At 55.1% G+C, this 23,231-nt stretch overlaps 2 protein-coding genes across 10 annotated transcripts; one reads left to right on the top strand and one right to left on the bottom strand.

Moving 5' to 3' along the window:
- Positions 1-17,288, top strand: WDR13 (WD repeat domain 13). Of its 8 annotated transcripts, none has more exons than XM_090060803.1 (11): positions 1-18; positions 1,337-1,475; positions 1,798-1,872; positions 2,143-2,383; positions 3,372-3,481; positions 3,620-3,750; positions 4,486-4,793; positions 5,295-5,475; positions 5,854-6,001; positions 6,350-6,468; positions 7,074-8,688. In XM_090060803.1, the coding sequence occupies exons 3-11, from the start codon at positions 1,832-1,834 to the stop codon at positions 7,256-7,258; spliced, it is 1,464 nt and encodes a 487-aa protein (XP_089916929.1). In that variant the 5' UTR covers positions 1-18; positions 1,337-1,475; positions 1,798-1,831; the 3' UTR covers positions 7,259-8,688. The 8 variants fall into 8 exon arrangements, with proteins under 8 accessions (XP_089916929.1, XP_089916930.1, XP_089916928.1 ...); XM_090060802.1 differs by lacking the exon at positions 1-18 and adding an exon at positions 386-1,133; XM_090060799.1 differs by lacking the exon at positions 1-18 and adding an exon at positions 386-1,133 and having other exon boundaries at positions 1,263-1,475.
- Positions 8,531-21,890, bottom strand: SUV39H1 (SUV39H1 histone lysine methyltransferase). 2 transcript variants are annotated; one of them, XM_090060837.1, is made up of 6 exons: positions 21,741-21,890; positions 19,457-19,602; positions 11,995-12,669; positions 11,020-11,166; positions 10,339-10,468; positions 8,531-9,832 (listed from the first exon to the last, which is right to left on the bottom strand). In XM_090060837.1, the coding sequence occupies exons 1-6, from the start codon at positions 21,757-21,759 to the stop codon at positions 9,696-9,698; spliced, it is 1,254 nt and encodes a 417-aa protein (XP_089916963.1). In that variant the 5' UTR covers positions 21,760-21,890; the 3' UTR covers positions 8,531-9,695. The 2 variants fall into 2 exon arrangements, with proteins under 2 accessions (XP_089916963.1, XP_089916964.1); XM_090060838.1 differs by lacking the exon at positions 21,741-21,890 and having other exon boundaries at positions 11,995-13,865; positions 19,457-19,580.
- Positions 21,891-23,231: the final 1,341 nt, after the last annotated feature.

Raw genomic sequence — 23,231 nt, 5'->3', positions numbered from 1 at the left:
TCTATCAAGGCAGGGAAGGTAGGAGCTGCTCCCCATCCTCCTAGCTAGAGTTGTGAATGGACCGATCCATCCACAGCAGCAGGAGGGGATGAAATGTTCCATGTATACCGGGGAGGGGGGGGATGCTTTATCCTGCCCAGCCTGGAACAAACAGTTCCTCTAAGAGGGGGCTTTCTTGAAGGGGCAGATTCATTACAGCACTGGCGGGCAAGCTACCCTGGAGGAGACGGCTCCTACGCAGAGCCATTTCCGGGCCATTCCACTGCAGCAGATTATTTCTTTTTGGCAGGGAGGGAGAAGGGACCATTCTCCATGAAACTACCCACAGATTGATCGATACCACAAAAGGGTAAAATGCGGGGGGGAATCCTGGGTGAAACCATTCCATCGGGAGAGGGGACGAAATGCTCTGGGGCCTGAGATATCTCAGTTGCCTTGGTTACCGTGTCCATGGAGACCGTCTATATCTAAGCGGCCGGGATTTGATGCTTCCAGCCACAATTAAATAAAATCAAAACTGTTTTCCGTAGCCTTGCCTGGGTCATTCCAGTATGCACTCCATCCTGCAGTCTCGGCCCCTAGGCAATTCCTCACCCTTGGGCAGGAAGGAATCAATTAGAGCCCGCTCTGCCAGCTTGGCCCCGCCCCCACTGAGCCAATGGGAAAGGGGGTGGAGTCATAAGAAAGAAGTAGACTGGGGTAGAAATCGCGAGAAGTCAGTGGAGGAGCGCCATCTTGGAAAAGGGAAAAAGTCGGCTTTGTGAGAAAGCATCTTTGAATGAGAGGACTGCAGAGGAAGTCTATGTGGGCGGTTATTTGGAGAGGTGACAAGGGTGCCGCCATATTCAAGAGTGGGAGGGGGCAAGCAGGAAAGAAAAAAAACATCGTAGGCGTCGCCATCTTGGAATAAAGCCGCAGTTGCCCTATTGAGAGTGCAAGGAGTCACCTGCGGGGGGGCGGGAACAGGGTATCTTCCCTCCTCGCTTCAAGCCGGACATCTGCGTTCCCCTGCCAAGCCTGACTATCTCATGGACTCCAAGCAACCGAATGTCTCTATAACACCCCCTGGAAGGGAGCACAGGCGTACCGGCTGTCACTGCGAAGGGAACCCAGGCATCCTGGAGCGAACCCAGGTCCCGCCCCCACTTCAAACACAGGGGTCAGAGGTAGACTGGAGCTGGAGGATGCCCACCCTCCCAGCCCGGGCGCATGCGCGATGCTAGGTGGGCGGAGCTTCGATCCAGGCTGGTTCCACCCTCTAGAGCCGGCGGCACCGGGAGAGGGACTGGGACGCTCAGGTATCGACTCCTTTCCTCGCCCTTCTCCCCACCGCCAGCGTACATTGGGAGGAGCCGGCAGTGAATTTTCCCTCGCTGCAGTGATTTGCGCCCCGAACCATCGCAGCAGTCTGCCCAAACTCCCTCCCCTTACGAGCCCCGCCCTTCCCTTGGCACTGCGGGGGGCGGGGCCCTAAGGTAAGGGGCGGGGCTTGGCGGGGTGGGGCAGTGAGGGGGCTTGGTGGGGGCGGGCATTGGCAGGGGAACGGTCATGGAAGGAGCGAGGCTTAGTGAAGGGCATATGGCAAAGGGCGGGATTTGGGGAAGAGGGAAAGGTTGGGGGTGGGTTTCAAAAGCGAGGAGCAGTTGGGAAGTGCGGGTCTTATGCGGGTGACTTACGGGCGGGGGCTTGGGGTTTGGTGGGCGGAGCCTGTTTCCTTGGGAGTCCCACCCTGTCTCCCTCCCTCATCTCCAAGTGAGGCCCCGCCTGTGGTGTTAACCCCTTCCTTCCTGCCCCCAGCTCACCTGAGTGCCCACCTGCAGCAAGGTGGGGCATGGCAGCTGTGTGGCAGCAGGTGCTGGCTGTTGACGCGAGGTGAGTGGCAGCAGGGTACGACAGGCCAGAATGTGGCTAGCTCTGGGGAGGAAGAGCTCAGTAGAACAGTAGTTGCCACTAGCTCAGGAAAGAACAGCCCAGTATAACAGTGGCTGCGCCTGCTTGGGGGGAATGGCTAGGTGTGATAGGCCAGAATGCGGCCAGCTCTGGGGGGTAGCAGCCCAGTATAACAGTGGTTGCAGCCAGCTCTGAGGGAGATGGCCAGGTATAACAGGGGAACAGCTAAATGTAACTCCAGCTCTCCTACAGGTACAACGCCTACCGGACACCAGGGTTCCCCCAGTTCCGCACCCAGTACATCCGGCGCCGGAGCCAGCTGCTGCGGGAGAACGCCAAGGCTGGGTTCGAGGCAGGACCACGGCGCCGATACCTCCGGTTGCGTGCCCAGCTCTTGGCCCAACGCTACGGGCCCTTGTCAGAGCAGAGCAGCTGCCGGGCCTACAGCAACAGCCTGGTGCGTGGCAGCCGCACCACCCTGGACCGCATGGAGGTAAGCATAGGGTGGCTGAGTTAGGGCAGGCAGTGGGAGGTGAGTGAAACTTCCAGGGCAGCTGGATCTAGGGGGGATAACACTGAGGGAGGCCTAGTCTGGGTAGAATAGAGTAAAACAGTAGGGATAGCTGAGTTTGGGAGGGGGTGGCTTACCGAAACACCTAGGGTGGCTGAGTGTGGGGAGAAAAAAGCTGAGTATGACAGTGGTGGCCACTGAGTCTGTGTGGAACAGGGGGATAGGGAACAGTTGAGTATAATACTGAACAGAGCTGAATGGGGGGGGTGAGGCAGGGGGATAAAGAATAGCTGAGTAACAGTGCTGGCAGCTGGTTCTGGGAGCAGAGTTGGGGATACTGAGGGCATCTAGGTGTTGGGGGAACATGGGGATAGGGAACAGCTGAGTATTACATGGTGCAGCTGATTCTAAGGGAAATCGGGGGTGGGGGAAATGAGTCTGGGGAGAAGTTGAGGGGAACAGCTGGGTCTGGAGTGGAGTGGAGTGATGTAGCTGAGTATAAGTCATAGCAACTGCTAGGTGGGGGGAGGGGGCGGAACAGAATGGCTGTGTGACGCTCAGGACAGCTGACTCTGGGGAGGAGGAGGAGGGCAGGAAACAGCTGAGTGTAACACAGGAGACAGCTATTACCCTTGGTTCCTCCCCAGAGCCAGCTAAGTGTAATGCTGGAGGCAGCCAGGTCTTGGGGTTGGCAGGGGGGTGGCTGAGAAGAACCCTAGCCGGGGAGGGCTTCTGAGATGCTGCTATGCAGCCAGCTCTGGGGAATGGCTGAGTATAACACCCCAGAGCTGGACTCGGCCTGGAACAGAGGTGTAGCCAGCTCTGGGGAAGGGTGGCTGGGTAACATCACTGGGGAAGGCCAAGATGCACCCAGCTGTGGGGTGGAACAGCTGGTGAATGGTTGACTGTGAGTTGCACCTAGCTCTGGGGTACAATGGCCAAGTGTAACAATCCCCTTTCCCCATCCCAGGACTTCGAGGAGGAGGCACGGGTGCTGGGAGCACGGGGGCACCGGCGCTCCGTCAGCCGTGGCTCATACCAGCTGCAGGCCCAGATGAACCGTGCTGCCCATGACGACAGGTAAGCTGGATGCCTGGGTTCTCTGGGAGAGGAGTGGGGGCTGTGGGGTGTGAGCAGAGTTGCTGGGGGCCTGGATGACTAGGTTCTTTTGGGCATGGAAGTGCTATGAAGCTGCTTGGATCCCTGACTTCTGTGCAGGCCACCAGGGGGGCTAGTGCCGACAGCAGCAGCTGAGGCGAGCCGGGCCATGGCTGGGGACACAACCCTGAGCGAGAACTATGCTTTTGCTGGTGTCTACCACATCTTTGACCAGCATGCTGACCAAGCCGGTGAGGGCTCTGCTGCTGAGCATGCTGGGATACAGGGAAGGGAAGGGCATGCTAGGATAAGGGACAGGGGAGCAGGGCTTGCTTTATATGGGGGAAGACCAGGGCATGCTGGGATAGTTGGGGACTTGCAGGAGGGTGGGGGAAACTGGTCCCAAGGCATTCTGGGATACCTGGTAGGGAGAAAACTAATCCCCAGCACATGCTGGGATAGTACAAGGACTTCCTGGAGGCATGCTTGTATTATGGGGGAAGGGCTGCCCTATGGTATGCTGGGATATGAGGAGGGGGGAACCAGTTCCTAGGACATGCTGGGATACAAGGGAACCATCCCGGTGGGGGAGAAACCAATCCTCAGGGCATACTGGATTCCCTAGGGGTGGAAACTGATTCCCAGGGCATGCTAGAATAACAGAGGAGCCCTGTCCAGGGTATGCTGGAATACCTGGTATGGGAGGAACCAGACCCCAAGGTATTCTGCAATATAGAGGGTGCTGCCCCAGCATACCTGGGGGATGGAAACCAAGCCCCAGGGCATTCTGAGATAGTGGATGTCTGTCCCAGGGTATGGCGAGATATGGGGAGGAAGAGCCAATCCCCAGGGCATGCTAGTATAGCATTTGGGGGGGATGGGAAGCTGATCCCCAGGACCTTCTGGGGTTGTAGGGGACCTTCCCCAGAGCATTCTGGGATACCTGGAGGCCTGTTCCCCTCACTTCCGCCCCAATCTGACGGCAGTGCCAAAGGTGGCGTTTGCCCATGACGATCGGCACCTTCTGGCCTGCTGCTCATGGGATGGGACGCTGTCGGTGTGCCGCCTTGCACCAGGGCCACCAGCTGTGCTGCGGGTGCTGCGTGGGCACCGTGGGCCCGTGGCTGATTTTGCCTGGGCCCTGTCCAACGACCTGCTGGTCTCAGCCTCACTGGACACAACCCTGCGCATCTGGGCCCCCAGTGACGGGCGCTGTGTGCGCGAGGTTCCTGATCCTGACGGCGCCCCCCTGCTCTGCTGCGTCTTCCAGCCCCTCAACAACAACCTCACTGTGGTAAGTGCTGGGCCTGCCTCAGACCAAGGTGCATCCCAGGCTGATAGACTCAGCTGTTTCCCCCAAGAGTTGAACACATCCTGGGTTGTTATACCCAGCCATTATTCCCTGTTCCACCCCAGAGTTGGGTGCATCCTGGGCTGTTAGACTGAGCTATTAGTCCCCAATATCTAGCTGTACCCCGCATCCCCCCACAACCCAGAGCTGGGTGCATCTGGCCTGTTAGACCCAGCTATTATCCCCTATTCCACCCCAAAGCTGGGTGCATCCTGGGCTGTTAGATTCTGTCATTTAACCTCTTGAGTTGAGCACATCCCAGGCTGTTAAACTGAGCTACCATACCCCAGAGCTGAGTGTATTCTGGCCTCTTAGATTGGGCCATTATCCCCCAGAGCTGGGCACATCCTGGGGGTGGGGAATGGACAGACACCCTGTCCTGTCCCATCTCCCCCACGAAGAACTGGGCACATCTCAACCTCTTAACCCCCTCTCCCCTGGCAGGTGGGGAATGGGCGCCAGGGACTGCATGTACTGAACATCTCAACTGGGAAAACAGCACGGGGAGGCTCAGCTCGTTTGGGTGGGCGGGTGCTGTCCCTCTGCTTTGACGCACCTGGGCGCCTGCTGTGGGCTGGTGATGACCGTGGTGCCATCTGCTCCTTCCTCTTCGATGTGGCAACTGGTGAGAGACCCCCAGACCTCTCCACCTCCCCAGACCCACCCTCCGAGCCTCTCCATAGCCTTCCTAAACCAACAAGTCCTAAAAAGTACCTCAGTCATGCCTCATCCCCCACTCCAAACCCCCTTTCGCAGTTCCTCCCCCCTTGAAACCAATGTACCTCCCCCATGGTGGTTAGAGGGGTGTTGGGGATGGGTGGAGGCATGAGGGAGAGGGTCAGGGCCCAGAGGTGAGGGTGGGGCCATGGTGTTGGAGGGAGGGCACTGCAAGACATTGGGGAGTTGTAGGAAGGGGGTGGGAGACACTGAGCTGTAGAGGAGGGGCTGCGGGGTTTGGAGAGACAGTGGAGGTCCCAGTCTCACCTTGCTGTGCTCCCACCAGGGAAGCTGACAAAGGCAAAGCGACTGATGTTGGGGGGTGGTGCAGCCGTGACCAGCATCTCAGCTCGGTCCTGGATCAGCCGTGAGGCTCGAGACCCCTCAGTGCTGGTCAGCGCCCGTGGCCCTGGTGCTCGCCTGCTGCTCTACCGGTACCAGTGGGGAGGGGGATGGATGGAAGAGGGTCACTGGCTGGCAGGCTCTGAGGTGGGAGGATGGGCTGGGGAGGGTCAGACTATGGAGTGAGGAGCTTGGATTGGGGGAGTCTGTGGCAGGTTCCCTGGCTGGAGGGACAGGACTTGGGTGCAGGGAAAGGGCTGGGGGGGAAAGGGGGACTGTAGCTGGGGTGGCAGGCTGTGTGAGGGCCAGCAGGGGCCTGGGGAGGGTTTTGGGTTTGTTTGGTTTTTTTTGTGGGGGGGCGGCTGAAGAGAGCAGCAGAGCATATGGAGGGGGCTCCACACCCCACCCCTCCCCACCCCTGTGCCCCCTGCCTCCAATAGGGTGGTGGATACTGAGGGGGGGCTGCAGCTGAAGCGCAGCTTTCCAGTGGCACAGGGGACTCAGCCCGTGCGCTCCATCTTCTGCCCTCTCATGTCTTTCCGCCAGGGGGCCTGTGTTGGTAAGTCTTCTCCCACACCTTCCCAGTATGCTGCAGGGAGGTGCAGACACTGATGCACCCAGCATGCCCAGACGCCAGGGGACCAATCCCAGCATCCCTTGTAGCTAGGGCTCCTCAATATGCCTTGGGGGTAATGGGTCAATCCTATTATCCCCAAGGGCAAGTCAGTCCCATCATGCCCTGGAGATAGGCCTTCCTAGCATTCTCTGGGTTGAGATTTAATCCCATTATGCCTTAGGGTGTGGGGGTCAATCTCCTCCCTGCCTCGGGGGACGGTGGCGGTTGTCAATTCCATCATCTCCTAGGGTTGGCCTTTCCTAGCATACCTTGGAGTTGTAGTTAATTCCAACTTCTCTTGGGCACTAGATCAATCCTATTATCCCCTGCAGCCAGTACCTTTCCCAGAATGCCATGGGCAAAGGACAGGGCCCACCCCCAGACCCTCCTTGTGGTGGGGAGGGTGGGGACAATATTCCCAGAATTCCCTGGGGCCTGTACATCATTCCCAGGCCTCTCTCCTCCCCTACTTGGGTGAGCAAGTGGGAGAAGGCAGCGTTGCTGTGGAGAACACAGCCCTGATCCTGCCTCATGCCATGGCCCTGCAGTGACAGGCAGTGAGGATGCATGTGTGTACTTCTTCGATGTGGAGCGCTCAAGCCGGGCTGTAGTGAACAAGTTGCAGGGCCATGGTGCCCCGGTGCTGGGCGTCAGCTTCAACTGCGACGAGAGCCTGCTAGCTTCCAGTGATGCTCGCGGCCAGGTCATCGTCTGGCGCCGTGAGCAGAAGTAGCCACTTCCTGTCCTGAATGAATCCACATCCTGTCCTGAATGATTGCAGCCTATGATGGGATGCCCATGGCCAGCTCATCGTCTGGTATTGCAAGCAGAAGTAGCTACTTCTGGTCCTGGATGTGCCCCCTGCCTGTTCCCAATGACTGATCCATGAAGGAATGGTCGTGACCAGGTCATTATCTGGTGCTACAAGTAGATGTAGCTACTTCTGGTCCTGGAACTACCCCCTGCCTGTTCTGAATGTATCTGCTGCCTGTCCCAGATGTACCCACTGCCTGACCTGAGGGAGTATATCCTGAAGACACCTGCAGGCAGGTTATCAGCTGGTATCATGAGTTGTAGCTATTTTCTGTCTTGGATGTACCCACTTCCTGTCCTGAATGTTTTCCTACCCAGGGCACACCCACTTCCTGTCTTGGGTGATAGCACTGAAGGCCAGTGGGATGCAACCTGCACAATATCCTAGAGCTGAGAGCATGTGTAGCCACACCCACTTGTCCTGAATACCGCCTTTCCTGTCCCAAATGCCTGCTTCTGGAACAAAACAGGACAACTTTCTCCTTATAAAGCCCAATTCTTCTCAGCCATACTGTGACTAGGGACCAGGCCCTTGCTTCCTGTCCCACTCCCCTACCCCACCCATCTCTGCCAGCTCTTAAAGGGGTCGGGCTTGCAGAGTTCCCCCTGCTAGCAGACAGTGGCATAGTGTTTCCTGTCTGGCTTCCTCCTGTCAGATGGTGGCATTGTACTTAACCCCCTATACACCACCAGGAACTGACAGGGGACCCAGACACTTGAATCTCATGCCCAACTCAAAACTGTCCTCCTCCACACTCCCTTGCCCTCCTGCATTGCTGTCTTAACCTGCTTCACACCAGCACTAGCTGCATCTGGCCTCTGCATGGGGGGGAGAGATGCATAGTGTTACCCCACCTGGTTTAACTACCCCACTGGGGGGGGGGTAGCAGCCTATGCACCCCTTCTCACCCTGGACTGGAAGGCAGTGGGGCTGGCATTTGCCCTAGGTATAAGTAAAAGATGTGTGTTGGGATATGCCTGTCCATTTTGGGTAGGGAGGGCAAGACCTCCCATTCTTGTACCCCCTCCCAAAAGACTGAATCCATGTGGCAGAGTTCAGAGATGCAGATAGTTCTGGGGACAGGGGTTACCAGCCCCAAACCATTCCCACCATCTCCAGCACCTCTGTTACCCGCTTCAAGGGTTCTATTCCACTCCCCCAGCAACATCACAGAGACAGGCCAGGGTGGGGTCCGGAATCCAAAAATCATCTAATTCCCCTGTTACCAATGGCCCCCCGTCCCATACAGTTAATTTCTCCTTGAAAAAATATGCAAGTTACCCCAAAATCACATTTTTTTTAAATGGAGCAATTAAAAGGGGCACCTCAGGGTGCCTGCTTCAAGTAAAGGCTTTTTTTGGGGGGAAGCCCCTATAACCAGCCAGACCCAGGTATGTGGGGGTGAGGAGGGAGGGAGGGCAGGAAGGATTGAGGTGCAACTGGCTCTGTGGTGACTAAGAAACATCTGCATAGAACAGCCAGCACTAGAGTGGCACTTAAAATGTGGTTGGTTCTTGTGGGAAGTGGTCAAGTACTGGTGACATGTAATACCCTCTTCCCCCTCCTGCTCACAAATCCCTCTGCATGGCAAGTTTGCATTGGGCTGAAATACAGCCGGCTTTGCCCCACGGTGGCTAAGAAACAGCTGCATATAACAGCCAGTCCTAGAACAGTTCCTGAGATGCAGCTTGGGGCAGGGGAAAATCAACAGTGACTTAAGTCTGGGCTGTGATTTTTCCCAAGATGCAGCTGGTTCTGGGGTGGCTGAGGAATGGCTGCATATAACAAACTCTACCTTCACAGACTGGGACAGTTTGCATAGGAGCAGGATGCAGTTGGCTCTTGGGGCATGGCTAAGAAACAGCCCTATATAACAGCTGCTGCTAATGGGTCCTGAGATGCAACTAGCTCTGGGGAGGTGTATTAAGTAGCCATGTGTAACAGCTGCACCAGAATGGTTCCCAAGATGCAACTGCTTCTGAAGGATAGCTGCATATAACAATCCCCCATTCTGCCCATGGTCCCCCCCCACAATTGAATCAGTTTGCATAGGACCCAGGCTCTCTGGGTGTGGCTAAGAAACAGCCCCATATAACAGCTGGTGCTGGAACAGGTCCTGAGATGTGGCTGGTTCTGAGGTGGCCAAAGACCAGCTGCGTTATAATGCCAGGACCAGTTCATGATAGACCAAGCAGCAGCTGGCTCTGCGGAGACCTCTAGTCATGGCACCGCTGTGCATCTGGCTCTGGTGAGGGAGGGGGCAGCCCAGAAACGGCTACACATAATGTGCCACCGTCCCCTGCAACATGGGCAGAGTACATGGGTGCCACTGCAGCTGGCTCGAGGGGGGGGGGGGCTAAAAGAGGTACTTGCGACAGGCAGGTGCCCCGCACTTGCATTCGATGCGCGGGCGCTTCTTGGGGGACCCAGCCAGGCCCCCGGCTAGCCCCAGGTTCGAGTCCATGCGTGTGCTTTCTGCATCCACTGGGTCTACTGCAAGAGGGGAAAGGGGCAAATGGGGGGGGGGTCAGTATTGGGGAGAACTCTATACCCCCCCAGGCCTACCCATGGGCCCTAGGCAACCCCCAAGCCCCACAACAGAACCCCTCCAGGACAGATCTGCCCCTGCTGGGCTATGTCCTGCCCCCTACCATGCCAGCCCCATGCTCTCCCCCAGCTGTACTGCCCCCCCCAGTCCTATGCCCTCCCACCCCAAGGCCATGTCCTGCCCTCCCCAAGCCCATGCCCCACCCCCGAAGTGGGTCTTGCTCTCCACCCCACCCCCCAGCTATGTCCTGGCCCCATCATGCCCAGGACCATGGCTGTATTCTGTCCCCCCCACTTCACTCCATGCCCCACCCCCAACAACGTCTTGTCCTCCTGATGTGCCCTGTACCACTTAGCCCCAGGTTCCTCCCCAGTGACCATATCCTACCCCTGCTGGCTCTGTGCCTCCCCCAGCTGTGTCCTGCCCACCCCCCAGGCCTGTGGGCACAGACCGTGCATGTTGTAGTCAAAAGTGAGCTCCTCGCCGGCACGGATGAGCCGGGTGGCGAAGAGTGCAATGCGTGGCAGGCGCTCATCTAGGTTGTCAATGAACACATTGTACACCTGCAGGTTGGGGTCACACTGCGGAGGGCAGGAGAGTCAGCATGGACCCACAACTCAGAGCCCTCACCGATCCAGTCTCCATCCCAGACCTCCCTTCAGCCCCCAGAACTCCCAAGACACCCCTACACCTCCCCAGACTACATCCCAGACCCCCACCCCCATACAGCCCTTACACCCCCAACTTCCACCTCAGACCCCTCCCCACAGCCCTCAGAATCCCCAAAGGCATCCCTACATCCCCCAGACCCTTCAGATTCCACCCCAGACTATCCCTGCAGCCCCAGAACCCCCAACAGCCCCCCCTAGCTCCCCAACACACCCCCTACATCACTCAGACTCCATGTCAGAACCTTCTCAGACCCCAAACTCTCCAGGCTCTACCCCAAATCTCTTCCCGCAGCCCCCCCCCGACAGCCCCCAGAACCCCCAAGATACCCCTACATCTCTCAGACTCTACCCCAGCCCCTATCCATCCCCCAGACCCACCCAGCCTCCACCCCAGACCCCGCCCCACAGTTTCCAGTTTCCCTGACCAAACCCTAGCCCTTCCTCCCTGGCCTGGGGCTCACGCTGTGGTTGACGAAGTGGGATATGTTGCCATAGTAGGCAGCATCCACGGTGTAGACGTCCTCTACGTAGTCCAGGTCAAAGAGGTATGTGGCCCCCTGGCGGTCATAGATCTGCCCCCGCCTCTCTGCCTCCTCCGATGTAATGATCTTGGGGGGGGGGAGGGCATTACATGCAGCTGCTGCCCACCACATAGCTGGGCACAAATTAGCCTTTCACAGTAGTGTTATACTTGGCTGGTCTCCTGCTGCCCCACCCCAGAGCTGGCTGCACCTCTGTGTCAGGCTTAATTCGTTACCTGGGTTGTTATAATCAATCATTCCCCAGGGCTAGCTGTATGGCAGCATCTTACAAGCCCTCCCTGGGCAGGGTTCTACTCAGCCATTCCCCCTGCCAACCCCATGAGCTGGCTACCTCTAGTGTTACACTCACCTATTACCCTTGGTTCCTCCCCAGAACCAGCTGCCTCCAACATTACACTCAGCTGTTCCCTGCCTCCTGTTCTTCCTCATACTCAGCTGCCCTATGCCTCAAACTCAGCCATTCCTTCAGCTGTTCCCCAGAGTCAGCCGCCCCCAGCATTACACTCAGCCGTTCCCTGCTCCCCCCCGCCATTCCTCCCCAAAGCTAGTGGCCCTTAGACTTACTCAGCTGCCCCACCCCCACCCCCGGTTCCCCACCCCCATAGCCAGCAGCCCTGAGTATGAGACTCAACCATTCGCCCAGCTCCTCCCCAGAGCCAGCCACCCCAGGTGTTACCCTTACACATTCCCCTGCTCCTGCCCACAGGTAGCCACCACAAGTGTTACACTCACCCATTCCCAAGCTCCTCCCTAGAGCCAGCCATCCGTGGCATTATTTTCAGCCATTCCCCTGCTCCCCTAGACCCAGCCACCCCTCTGTATTTCACTCAGCCATTCCCTGTCCTCCCCTGCAGTCCCTCCCCAGGGTCAGCTGCCTGCTGGGCAGGGCCCTACCTCGCCAACGTACTCCATGACAAAAGTGTTCTTGCGGATCTTCTCAAGCGTGCGCACGCCCCAGCCCCGGCCGTTGTTAGTACGGAAGATGCACAAGTCATAGCGAATGCCTTTCTGCACCACACGGTTGGGGCAGTCAGGGCCACAGCGGCACCGGGCATTGCACTCGTAGATGGGCAGCCCAGCCCGCACCCGCACCTGCCCTTGCTCGTTGTAGGCAAAGCGGTGGCGTGAAGCACCGGGGCAGCATCCGCCAGCCGGCTGGGCCAAGCAGTCCTGGCACTCACATCCCACGGCCACCTGGGTGAGGGTGATGCCAGCCCCCACCTTGTACTCGTTGATGTAGATGAAGTCCCGGGGGGGACCATCCAGGTCCACCTCGTTCTCCACAGTGATGCGGCCACGGTGGCTACGCTTGGCATTGAGCTGGCACTCCCAGCGCCACAAGGCTCGCCGCTGCTTGGCCTTCTGCAGCAGGTAGGCAGCCACAAGGGGCTCCAGGCCACGGAGTGGAGGCCTCCAGGGCCGGCCAGGCGGGGACCAGCGCTGTAGTGCTGCCTCCAGGTCCTGGTGAAACTGCTTTAGGACACCGGGGCAGTGCAGGTTTTTGCGGGGCTCCCACGTGCTCTCCGACTCAGGGTAGCCTCGCCACTTCACCAGGTAGAATTCCTCTTCCTGTATGGGAGCACAAGATGCAGCCCCACCCAGCGCCCGCCATGGGTCAGAGAGGAATGAGGACCCAGGCATCCAGCCTCCCAGTCCCCTCCCTGGGCTTTGTCCCTACCAACAAAATCCAGGTGTCTAGGCAGGTCCCCCTTCCCACCCTTGACTTAACTTCAGCCCATGGAACCCAGGGATCTGGGCACTCCCTGACCCAGACCTAAGCCTGTGGAATCCAGGCTCCCAAGCCCATCCCCAGACTTCACCCCTTCATCACAGAACCCAGGGATCCAGGCATCCCTGCCACCTTGACTTCACGTCCACCCATGGGATCCAAGCATCTGGGCACCTAATCCAGACCCATGAAACACAAGCATCCAGGCACATCCCCACAAGACCTAGACCCAGGAAACCCAGATGGCTGGGCACCTGCTTCACCCTTCACACTTGTAGAGAGCAGATCAGGACTACAAAACCACAAAACAAATACAGATTGGTAACCAGAATCAAGGACAAGAAGAAGTCCTTCTTTAGATATGTAGGAAGTCAGAGAAAAAATAACAGGAAGCATATGAAATAGAATGGCTGATAACTGACTCTAAAAACAAAACCAAACTCCTGAATGAATACTTCACATAGGTATTGCACCAGTCCAAGGATGTTAGCCTGCTTGACAGGATACAGGATGATGATCAAGGTGGGGGTGACTGATCACCCTTTCATAGCATAGATATTGTGCAGGAGCACCTACAAAGGCTAAATATCTACAAGTCAGCAGGACCAGATGAACTACACCCAAGGGTGCTAAAAGAACTAGCCGACACCATGCGACCTATGGTAAAGTTATTTGAAGACTCGTGGCGCTTGGGAGAGGTCCCAGAAGATTGGAAGAAGGCCAATGTGGTGCCTATCTTTAAGAACGGGAGAAAGGAGGACCTGGGAAATTACAAGCCAATCAGTTTGACCTTAATCCCTGGAGAAAATGATTTCATAGATTTCATAGACATTAGGGCTGTAAGGGACCTTGAAAGATCGAGTCCAGCCCCCTGCCCCATGGGCAGGAAGTCAGCAGGAATCATAGGATCCCAGCAAGATAAACATCCAGATGTCTTCTGAAGGCGTTCAGAGTAGGTGCTTGGACCACCTCTGGCAGCAATCTGTTCCAAACCTTGGGCGCTCAGACAGTAAAGAAGTTCTTCCTTATGTCCAGCCTGAAATGGTTATGGAGAAGTTTGTGACCGTTTGAGCTTGTCATCCCTTGGGGCGCTCTAGTGAACAGACGTTCCCTCAGATCCTGGTAAGCACCCCTGATGAACTTATAGGTGGCCACCAGATCACCCCTGAGCCTGTGCTTTTCAAGGCTGAAGAGTCCCATGGCTCTCAGCCTCTCTTCATAAGGTCTGCTTTCCTGACCTCTGATCATGCATGTGGCTCTTCTCTGCACCCTCTCAAACTTCTCCACATCCTTTTTGAATTGTGGAGCCCAAAACTGGACACAGTACTCCAGCTGCGGCCTCACAAAGGTCGAGTACAATGGGAAGATGACATCCTGGGATTTACTTGAGAAGTATCTGTGGCTGCAAGCAAGCATTTTGCTTGCTTTACTAGCAGCAGTATCACATTGCAGGCTCATATTCATCTTGTAGTCAATCATGACCCCCAAGTTCCTTTCATCCATAGTGTTAGCCAGCGTAGCACTGCCGAGCCTATAAGGATGCTGCAGGTGTTTCTTCCCAAGATGGAGAATGTTGCATTTTTCAGTGTTAAACACCACCAGGCTCTCGTCCACCCATTTCCTGAGCCTGTCAAGGTCAGCCTGGATCACCCTCCTGTGTTCAGGTGTGGACGCTTTACCCCAGAGTTTGGTGTCATCAGCAAACTTGGCCAATCCGCTTCTGATACCAATGTCCAAATCATTAATTAAGATGTTAAATAGTATAGGCCCAAGGACAGAGGCCAGGGGGACCCCGCTGGTCACACGGCACCACAACGATTGACTTCCATCAACCACCACCGTCTGGGTCCTACCACAGAGCCAATTGCCCAGCCAGCAGATTGTGGTGTGATCAAGGCCACAGTCAGAGGTGTTTTACTAAGAGGTGATCACAGGATACCAGATCAAAGGCTTTTTTAAAGTCAAGATATACAACATCAATCTCTTCTCCTTTGTCCAGGTGATAGGTCACCTGGTCGTAGAAGGAACTGAGATTTTCATAGATTTCATAGACATTAGGGCTGGAAGGGACCTCAGAAGATCATTGAGTCCAGCCCCCCGCCCAAAGGGCAGGAAGTCAGCTGGGGTCACAGGATCCCAGATTAGTCAAGCAAGACCGACCCACGACAAACCCGTGCTGGCTATCCCTCAGGGTGATGCAATCAGCCAGCCTGTTAAGAATGGCTTCTTTGATAAAGAATCTATTTGATCAAAGAATCCATTATAGACAGGCTAGCAGAAGGCAGTATTCTGAAGGATAGCCAACATGGCTTAATTACAGACAGGTCATGCCAGACCAACGTCATTTCCTTCCACAATCAGGTAATTCACAACCTGGATAGGGGAAATGAGGTTGATGTCATATACCTGGACTTCAAAAAGGCCTTTGACCTAGTCTCCTATGAAGTCCTCATGAAAAAATTGGAAGAATGTAGCCTCAACTACTTAATGGGCCGGTGCCTAGGTAACTGGGTCTGTGGTAGGACCCAGAGAGTATTGATTGACAGAACTGAGTCATCATGGCAGAGGATGACCAGTGGCATCCCTCAGGGTTCAGTACTTGGATCAGTGCTTTTCAATATGTTCATCAATGATTTGGATTCAGATATTAAAAACAAACTGGCAAAGTTTGCGGATGACACCAAACTATGGGGAGTGTGGTCAAGATCAAAGACAGGCTGGCAATACAGGCCAGCCTGGACAGACTTGCGAGGTGGCCGAACCTCAACCTGATGACATTTAGGTGCTCCATCTAGGGAGAAATAATCCACAATACACTTACAGGTTTGGCAGTGCTATGCTTGCCAGCACCACATCTGAACCTGTGTCGTGATAGACAACAAAATGAACATGAACACGAGCCACCCATATGATGCTGTAACTGGCAGAACTAATCAAACGCTGGCATACATCTACCAAGGCATCTTGAGCAAAACTAAGGATGTCATCCTCCCATAGTACTCGGCCTTGGTGAGACCACAACTGGAGTACTCCATCCAGTTCTGGGTGTCACACTTCAGGAAGAATGTGGAGAAGCTCGAGAGAATCCAAAGAAGGGCCACGTGCATGGTAAGAGGCCTAGAGACCAGGTCATATGAGGAGAGGCTGAAAGACTTACGACTGTTCAGCCTGGAGAAGGGAAGACTCAGAAGGGACTTGGTGGCAGCCTATAAGTATATCAAGGGCATACACATTAGGGTCTGGGGAGCATCTGTTCACCAAGACCCCCCAGGGGAGGACAAGAAATAATGGGCACAAACAGATTGGGGATTACTTCACAACAGACATAAGGAAAAGCTTTACAAGTCAAGTGCCAAGGGTTTGGATCAGGTTCTCTTGAGTACCAAGGGTTTGGAACAGGTTCTCTCCAGAGATGGTACAGTCACCCACCCTGGTGATCTGCCAAAAGCGTCTTGACACCTATCTTGCTGGGGTCACCTGATCCCAGTAGTCTTTCCTGCCCAAGTGCAGGGGGGTTGGACCCAATGATCTATCAGGTCACTTCCAGACCCTAACAACTATGAAACTCATGTGTCCATGCTGCCAGTCCACCCTCCTTAACTTCATCCCTGCTGATGACTGAAACTCATGCTAAGCTAGGGTCTACGCACAAAAGTTAAAATACAAAATACTGATGCTAACTAGTGCAAGAGGATGGAAGTTCATGACTAGGCCATCTGACAAGAAACAATGAGGTATCACTTCCAGCTTATCTTACTATATTCATGATGACTTTAAGCAGGCTCCTAGTTGTCTGGTATGTAACCATGTGAAATGTCTATCCTTGATTAATTAGTATGATAAATACTTCTCTTGCAATTAACTCATGCTATGTACAGGAGAGTCATTCTCCACATGTGATGGATGTCTCCTCCTGATTTATTTCTGTTTTGCTGTTTCCTCTTGATTTACTTTTGTTTTGTCTAGTGGTTCCCTTGATTTTCCAAGGACACTCCCCAAAACCTTGGGTTTTTCCTGGTTGTTAATCAGTTTCTTGATATGTTCCAAACTTAGTAGAAATGGATAACCTCTTGTCACTGAGAAATTTAATTAATTCAAATTGGAACTTTCTGATAACCAATAATGAGCAGTTTGATTAACAGGATTTTCCTGACAATTACTGCTTGGGAATCTCTCTTGATTTACACAACTACGTGACTGTTTTGAAGATGCTGGACTAAGGGTATAAGAAAGAAGTGGAATAGCTAACAGCGCACGCTTCAAGAATGAAAGAGCTCTCTGACAAGAACTGCTGCTGCGCCCCAGCCATCTCAAGAAGCTGGAAGCAACAGATCATCTCTCTTGTCGCCTGTTTGGTGAGAAATCATCACCTTATAACTAATTACAGGACTTTGCTTTTGGTTTGGGTTCATTTGACTTGGAATACTTGCAGTAAATAAAGCCTTTCTATCACTTATCAAACATGTTAATCCCTTAGGCTAGTTTGGAATCCTAGGTTTTTATTTGATAACCTCGCCCACAGAACCCAGGTACACCTTCATAGATTCACAGATGTACGGTCAGAAGGGACCTAAGTAGATCTTCAAGTCCGACCCCCTGCCCTGGGCAGGAGAGAATACTGGGCTCCTCTTAAAGACCCCCAAGGTAGGAGCCAGCACCACTTCCCTTGGAAGTTGGTTCCAGATCCTAACCGCCATGACTGTGAAGTAGTACCTTCTAATTTCCAGCCTGAATCTACTCTCAAGCAACTTGTGGCCATTATTCCTTGTTACTCCGGAAGGTGCTCGGGCGAACAGGGTTTCTCCCATTCCCCACTGGTCCCCGCTAATAAGTTTATAGACAGCCACCAGGTCCCCTCTCAGCCTTCTCTTGTGAAGGCTGAACAGGTTCAGGTCCCGTAGCCTCTCTTCATAGGGTCTGCCCTGCTGTCCCCGGATCATGCGAGTGGCCCTCCTCTGGACCCTCTTAGTGCTGGCCACATCTCTCTTCAAGTGCGGCGTCCAGAACTGGACATAGTACTCTAACTGTGGCCTGACCAGTGTCGCATAGAGGGGAAGGATCACCTCCTTGGCCCTACTTGTGATGCATCTGTGGATACATAACAAGGTGCGGTTGGCCTTACTGATCGCGTCCTCATATTGGCGTCCCATGTTCATTTTGGAATCAATAATGACTCCAAGATCTCTTTCTGCCACTGTGCTTTCGAGAAGGGAGTTCCCCAGCCTATAGGTATGCTGCTGGTTCTTACTGCCCAAGTGCAGTACCCTGCACTTGTCAGTAGTGAATCCCATCCTATTCTCATTCGCCCAGCCCTGTAACCTGTCCAGGTCCAGCTGTATCCTGTCCCTCCCTTCTAGCGTGCCCACCTCACCCCAGTTCTTGGTGTCATCAGTGAATATGAACAGGGTGCTTTTCACACCCTCGCCCAAGTCACTAATAAAAAAAATTGAACAGTGCAGGCCCAAAGACTGAGCCCTGGGGGACTCCACTGCCCACATCCCTCCAGGTAAAATATGACTCGTCTACCACCACTCTCTGGATGCAGTCCCTCAGCCAGTTTGCAACCCATCTGACCATGTAGGCATCAATGCCACAGTTGCCTAGCTTTTTAATGAGAATGGGGTGGGAGACAGTGTCAAAGGCCTTCCTGAAGTCCAGAAAGACTACATCTACCGTGACACCTGTGTCCAATGATTTTGTGATCTGATCATAGAAGGCAATCAGGTTGGTCTGACAGAACCTGCCCCTAATGAACCTTCCTGGACTTATCCATGCCCATGGAACCCAGGTGTCTGGCATCACCCCCAAGACTAAGGCCCAGGAAATGCAGCTGTCCAGGCTCACAGCCCTCTCTCTGGACTTCGTCTTGACCCAGGTGTCCAGGTACCTGTGCTGCTGGACTTCATCCCTGCCTATGGAAGTCAAGCATCCAAGCTCCTGATCCCCGCTGATTTCATCCCTGCCCATGGAACCCAAGTTTCAGGGCTCCCAGACCCCTCCCTAGACTCTATCCTAATACCCCAATACTACTAGGCCAACTGACCACACCTTGCCCCGCCTATGGAACCCAGGTGTCCTAGCTCCTACCTCCACTCAACAGGTGGAGATATTAGAACAGGGGCTGTAGAGAGGGTTCTGGGTGAGTGTAGGACATAGAGAGGGAGACAGTGGGGTTCTAGGGGACCAAGATGGGTATAGGGGGTTCATGGAGATATAGGAGGGCTGTGGGGGTGCTTGGGAAGGCTGTGGGGGATTTCAGAGGGGCCGGGGGGAACTGAGGGATACAGGGGAGTTATGGGGCATAACAAGGCAGATGAGGGGACCATGGGAGGTATAGCAGGGCCATGGGAGTAGTGGTGGTACTGGGGGACATGGGAGGTACCAGGGGGTCATGAGGGAACTATGGGGAGCTGTGAGAGTACCAGGGGGAACAGCAGGGATATCATGGGACCATGAAGGTACCATGGCCTCTGGGGTAGGGAATTAATTGAGAGGTGGGGTGTCAGGCTATGGGGTGGGAGGTCACGGGAACTGGATGGGAGATCCATGGCTGTGGGGGTGGTACTGGGGACCCATGGAGGTACCGGTGCACATGAGGGTACCAGAGGGCTGTGGAAAGACACTCACCCGCACACGCTTGTAGTCACACAGGTACTCCACCTCAAAGTGGCTGAGGTTGCGACGAGTGACACCCAGGTCGGGACATACCACCTTGGCCAGGCGGCACAGGTCCTGCAGCTGCACCCATGATGACTTGCAGTACACTGAGCAGCCTGCAGGGGACACCACACAATTGAGGGGGGCTGGGGGCCCTGGCTCCCGATCTCCAGTCTACCAGACCTCCACTCCCTTTGAAAAAACAGTAGAGAACCCAGGTGTCTGGGCTCCAAACCCATGCTCCACCAGAACCCCCATTTCTTTCCCAGAACCAGAAAGGAACCCAGACATCCAGGCTTCCAACCCACTGGACCCTTATTCCCTTCCCAGAGCTGGAAAAGAACCCAGGCACCCAGGTCCCCTTTATTTCTGACCCCAGGCTTGGTGGACCTCAGTTTATTTTGCCAAGGGGGCACATGGAACTTACTTACTCCCCTGAGAGGTCTCTCAGGTGGAAGACCAGGGACCCTGCCCCCATGAGGGGCAACTTTTAGGTTGGGAGGGTGCATCTGTATAGGAATGGATGGAGGCGGGGACAGTTTATCTTTCACTTCCCCTGAACATGGCAAGAAGGAAAATGAAAGGGAGGGAATTGGGGTTGGTATGAGTGTGGCGGGGGGGGTGAAGCTCCCACCCACTGCTAGGGGTTGGCATGAGCTGGGGGGCAAGACTGTCATCTGGTACGTGAGTTGTGGGGAGGAAGTTGTTACGCAGTGCAAGGGGTTGGCCTGAGTATGGAGAGGCAGTCACTTGATGCCAAAGGGAGAGGGCTGTTACCTGGTACCAGGGGTTGACATGAGTGTGGGGGAGGGGGTTGTCACCTGGTGCCAGGCATTTTGGGGGTGGTGGGTGTCAGTTAGCCAGGGGTTTCATTTGTGTGTCAAGGCCTGTGTCAGGGGCTGGAGGTACCTGGCACAAGTTGGCTTAAGTGGGGCTGGGTCTTCCACTATCCCTAGCAAGGGGGAGCAGCAGGAACCCATCAGGCCTGTCACCAGGTGTCAGAAAGAGCTCACTGATGGGCACAGGGTAGGGAGGTGAACATGATTCACTCCCTGAGGGACAGGGGCTTGGCATGATCTTGTCAGGGGGGCACAACATGAAGGGTATGTAGTTGACATGGGCTGGTTGGGGAGGTGTCAGCATAGGCATAGCAGAAGTCAGGCAGGGCAGGGGCTTCATGTGACACTGCAGATAGAGGCTAGGAGAACATCATGAGGGACAATGGGTTGGTATGAGTGAGGAGCAGCTTAGCACCCTGTGAGTGTTGCCCCATGAGAGGTAGGGTGTTCGTATGACCCTATCAAGTGTAAAGGTCATGTCATGAAGGGTAGGGGGTTGGCATAATCCTGTCAAAAGGTGGGGGAGGCGTCACATCATGAAGGGCTTAAAGCCATCATGAAGGGCAGAGCGCTGATGTGACCCTGGTGGGGAAGCAGGAGGAATTGTGTTAGGAGGGGCAAGGGGTCCGTATGACCCTGTTGGGGACAGTGAAGCTCATGTCATGAGGAGCAGGGGGTTGCTGTGACCCAGTCAAATGACATGCAAGGGGGGGTCATGCCATGAGGGGAAGGGGGTTCACATGAACTTGTTGTGGGGGAGGCCGGGGAGAGCGCGTTACAGCATGAAACACTGACCCCTGTTATAACCCTGCTGGCAGGTAAGGAAAGGGCTAGGGTTCAAATGGGGTCGTGGGGTCATGTCACACCACATCATAGTACAAGTGGCAGGACTTGGCATAACCCTACATGACTTGGGGGAGGACATCAGCTCACATGGAACATGGTGGTTGGCACAACCCTGCTTCTGTATGTGTGGGGGCAACCTGTGCATCTATACGTGTGGGGGGAAAGCTTGGCATGAGTATGGGAGGTGGCAGGGGACCATTCCCAGCAGAAACCACTGCCCATCCCTAACACCCCCAACCAGGGGCTTCTAACACGGTGGGCCCCTCTTGCTCTCCCCACCCCAACCCCCGCCATGAGGGGGGGGTTGCAATGGGGGGAGCTCTCCCACATTGGGCATGCGGGTTCCTCGACCTTCTGCGCATGTGCAGGCCACAACAGTCGCGGCCCCCCCTTTAACGGTCGCCGCCGGCTTGCGCGCGGAAAAGGAGGGGAGGCAACTCACTGCTCGGTGGCGCCTCCTCCCTCCGGACTGTTCCCACCCTGCCACCCCCGACGCGGTGCCGCTCCCCACAGCCGCGCCGTGCCACCGCACACCACACACACTGACCGACTACCCCAACCCCGCTCACCTTTTAAATTTTCCGCCATCTTTATATTCCCTTCCGCCAGCCACTGGGGCAGCCTGAAACGTCTCCCTCCCGCGGGGGGAGCAAAGGGAAGAGGGAAAGCCCGAAACCACGCCGCCCATTGGCTGGTTTGGCTAGACGGCCGGCGCTTCGAGCAATCGGAATCCGATTTGTTCCCCGACCGGTCCCGCCCACCTTTCCTGAAATCCCGGCGGGGGGGGCGGGTCGCGCCAGGGCTACTTATTTGCATAATCTCCCAGCTTGCTCCGCGGCACCGGAGCGGGCTTTTCTTTTTCTTTTTCTTTTTTTGGCGGCCAAACGTTCCCGAAAAGCCCGAGAATAGGCTGAAAACTGGCCCGGATGCCTCGCTATGTGTTCGAAAGCTCTATCCTTCTACCCGTCGCCATTTTTTTTTTTGGGGGTAGGAAAGAGAAACAGAGCGCTCACCCTCGTTTTGAGTGTCCCCTGAGCCCAAAAGGTCAAAGGGGCACGTAATAATTAACTAGGGTCTTTAGCTATATATTGGTAAGCATGTGACCCGTCCACCCCCAGTCTTCCCCTAGCCTAGTCATTTAGTCACCCAAAAGTAACACCAAGGGGAAGTTTGGACAGGACTGATGTCAAGACCTGAGCGTCCCCCCCTGCCCCTTCCCAGGCCTCACACGCACTGAACTCCCAGAGTCCTAGTCCAACAGGTGGACAGACACATAGAAACTAGGCACCCAGGCCACACACACGTACCTACACACACCTGCGCAGAACCCAGGTGTCCCAGGCACACATGCACACGTGTTACCCTAGGAGTCTGGGACGCACAGAACCTAAGCATCTGGTACACATGTACACACCGCCAGGCATGTGGGACATAAACACACACAAAACCCACATCTGGAATACGTGCATGCATGGCACCCAGGCATCCATCTCTCTCTCACACTCAAGCATAGAACCCAGACATCCAGGCCATGGATACACATACACACACACATACACATAGGAAAACTAGGTGCTGAGACATGTGCATTTGTACGTGCACACACACACACCATGTGTCCAGGTGTTTGATAGTTGTCTCCCCCTTGCCTTCCCCTGCCCCACATCTGGAACACACAAACCAAGGTGAGGGAGCGGGTTGACATAGTTGACATCTATCTGCTTTTGGGTCTCTCTTCTGTTGAAGGAAGTGACCCTGAACTCACTGACCCTTAATTACTTTTGGCAGCAGGGGAAAGAGGGGTATTTGCAAGACCCACTAGGTGGGGATAGCATCCTTTGGAGGGGTATTCCCCCCCACTCAGTTCAGGGCAGGATGAGCCCTGATTCCCAAAAACAGGACATATTCCTCCCCTATTTCCCCCCAAGCCAGCTGATGTCCCCCAATCCAAGGCTAGATCAGGCCCAGCACCCCAATTTCCTATATAGCCATGAGCAAAGGGAATCCACCCCAGAGCTGCTGCATCCCACCTCAGACCAGCAGCCACTGGAGAAATCCAA

This window comes from Crocodylus siamensis, chromosome 8 (genome assembly GCF_052110815.1).
Source record: "Crocodylus siamensis isolate JL-2025a chromosome 8, ASM5211081v1, whole genome shotgun sequence".
NCBI classification, from domain to species: domain Eukaryota; kingdom Metazoa; phylum Chordata; order Crocodylia; family Crocodylidae; genus Crocodylus; species Crocodylus siamensis.
This window is presented reverse-complemented; position numbering and strand designations above follow the sequence as displayed.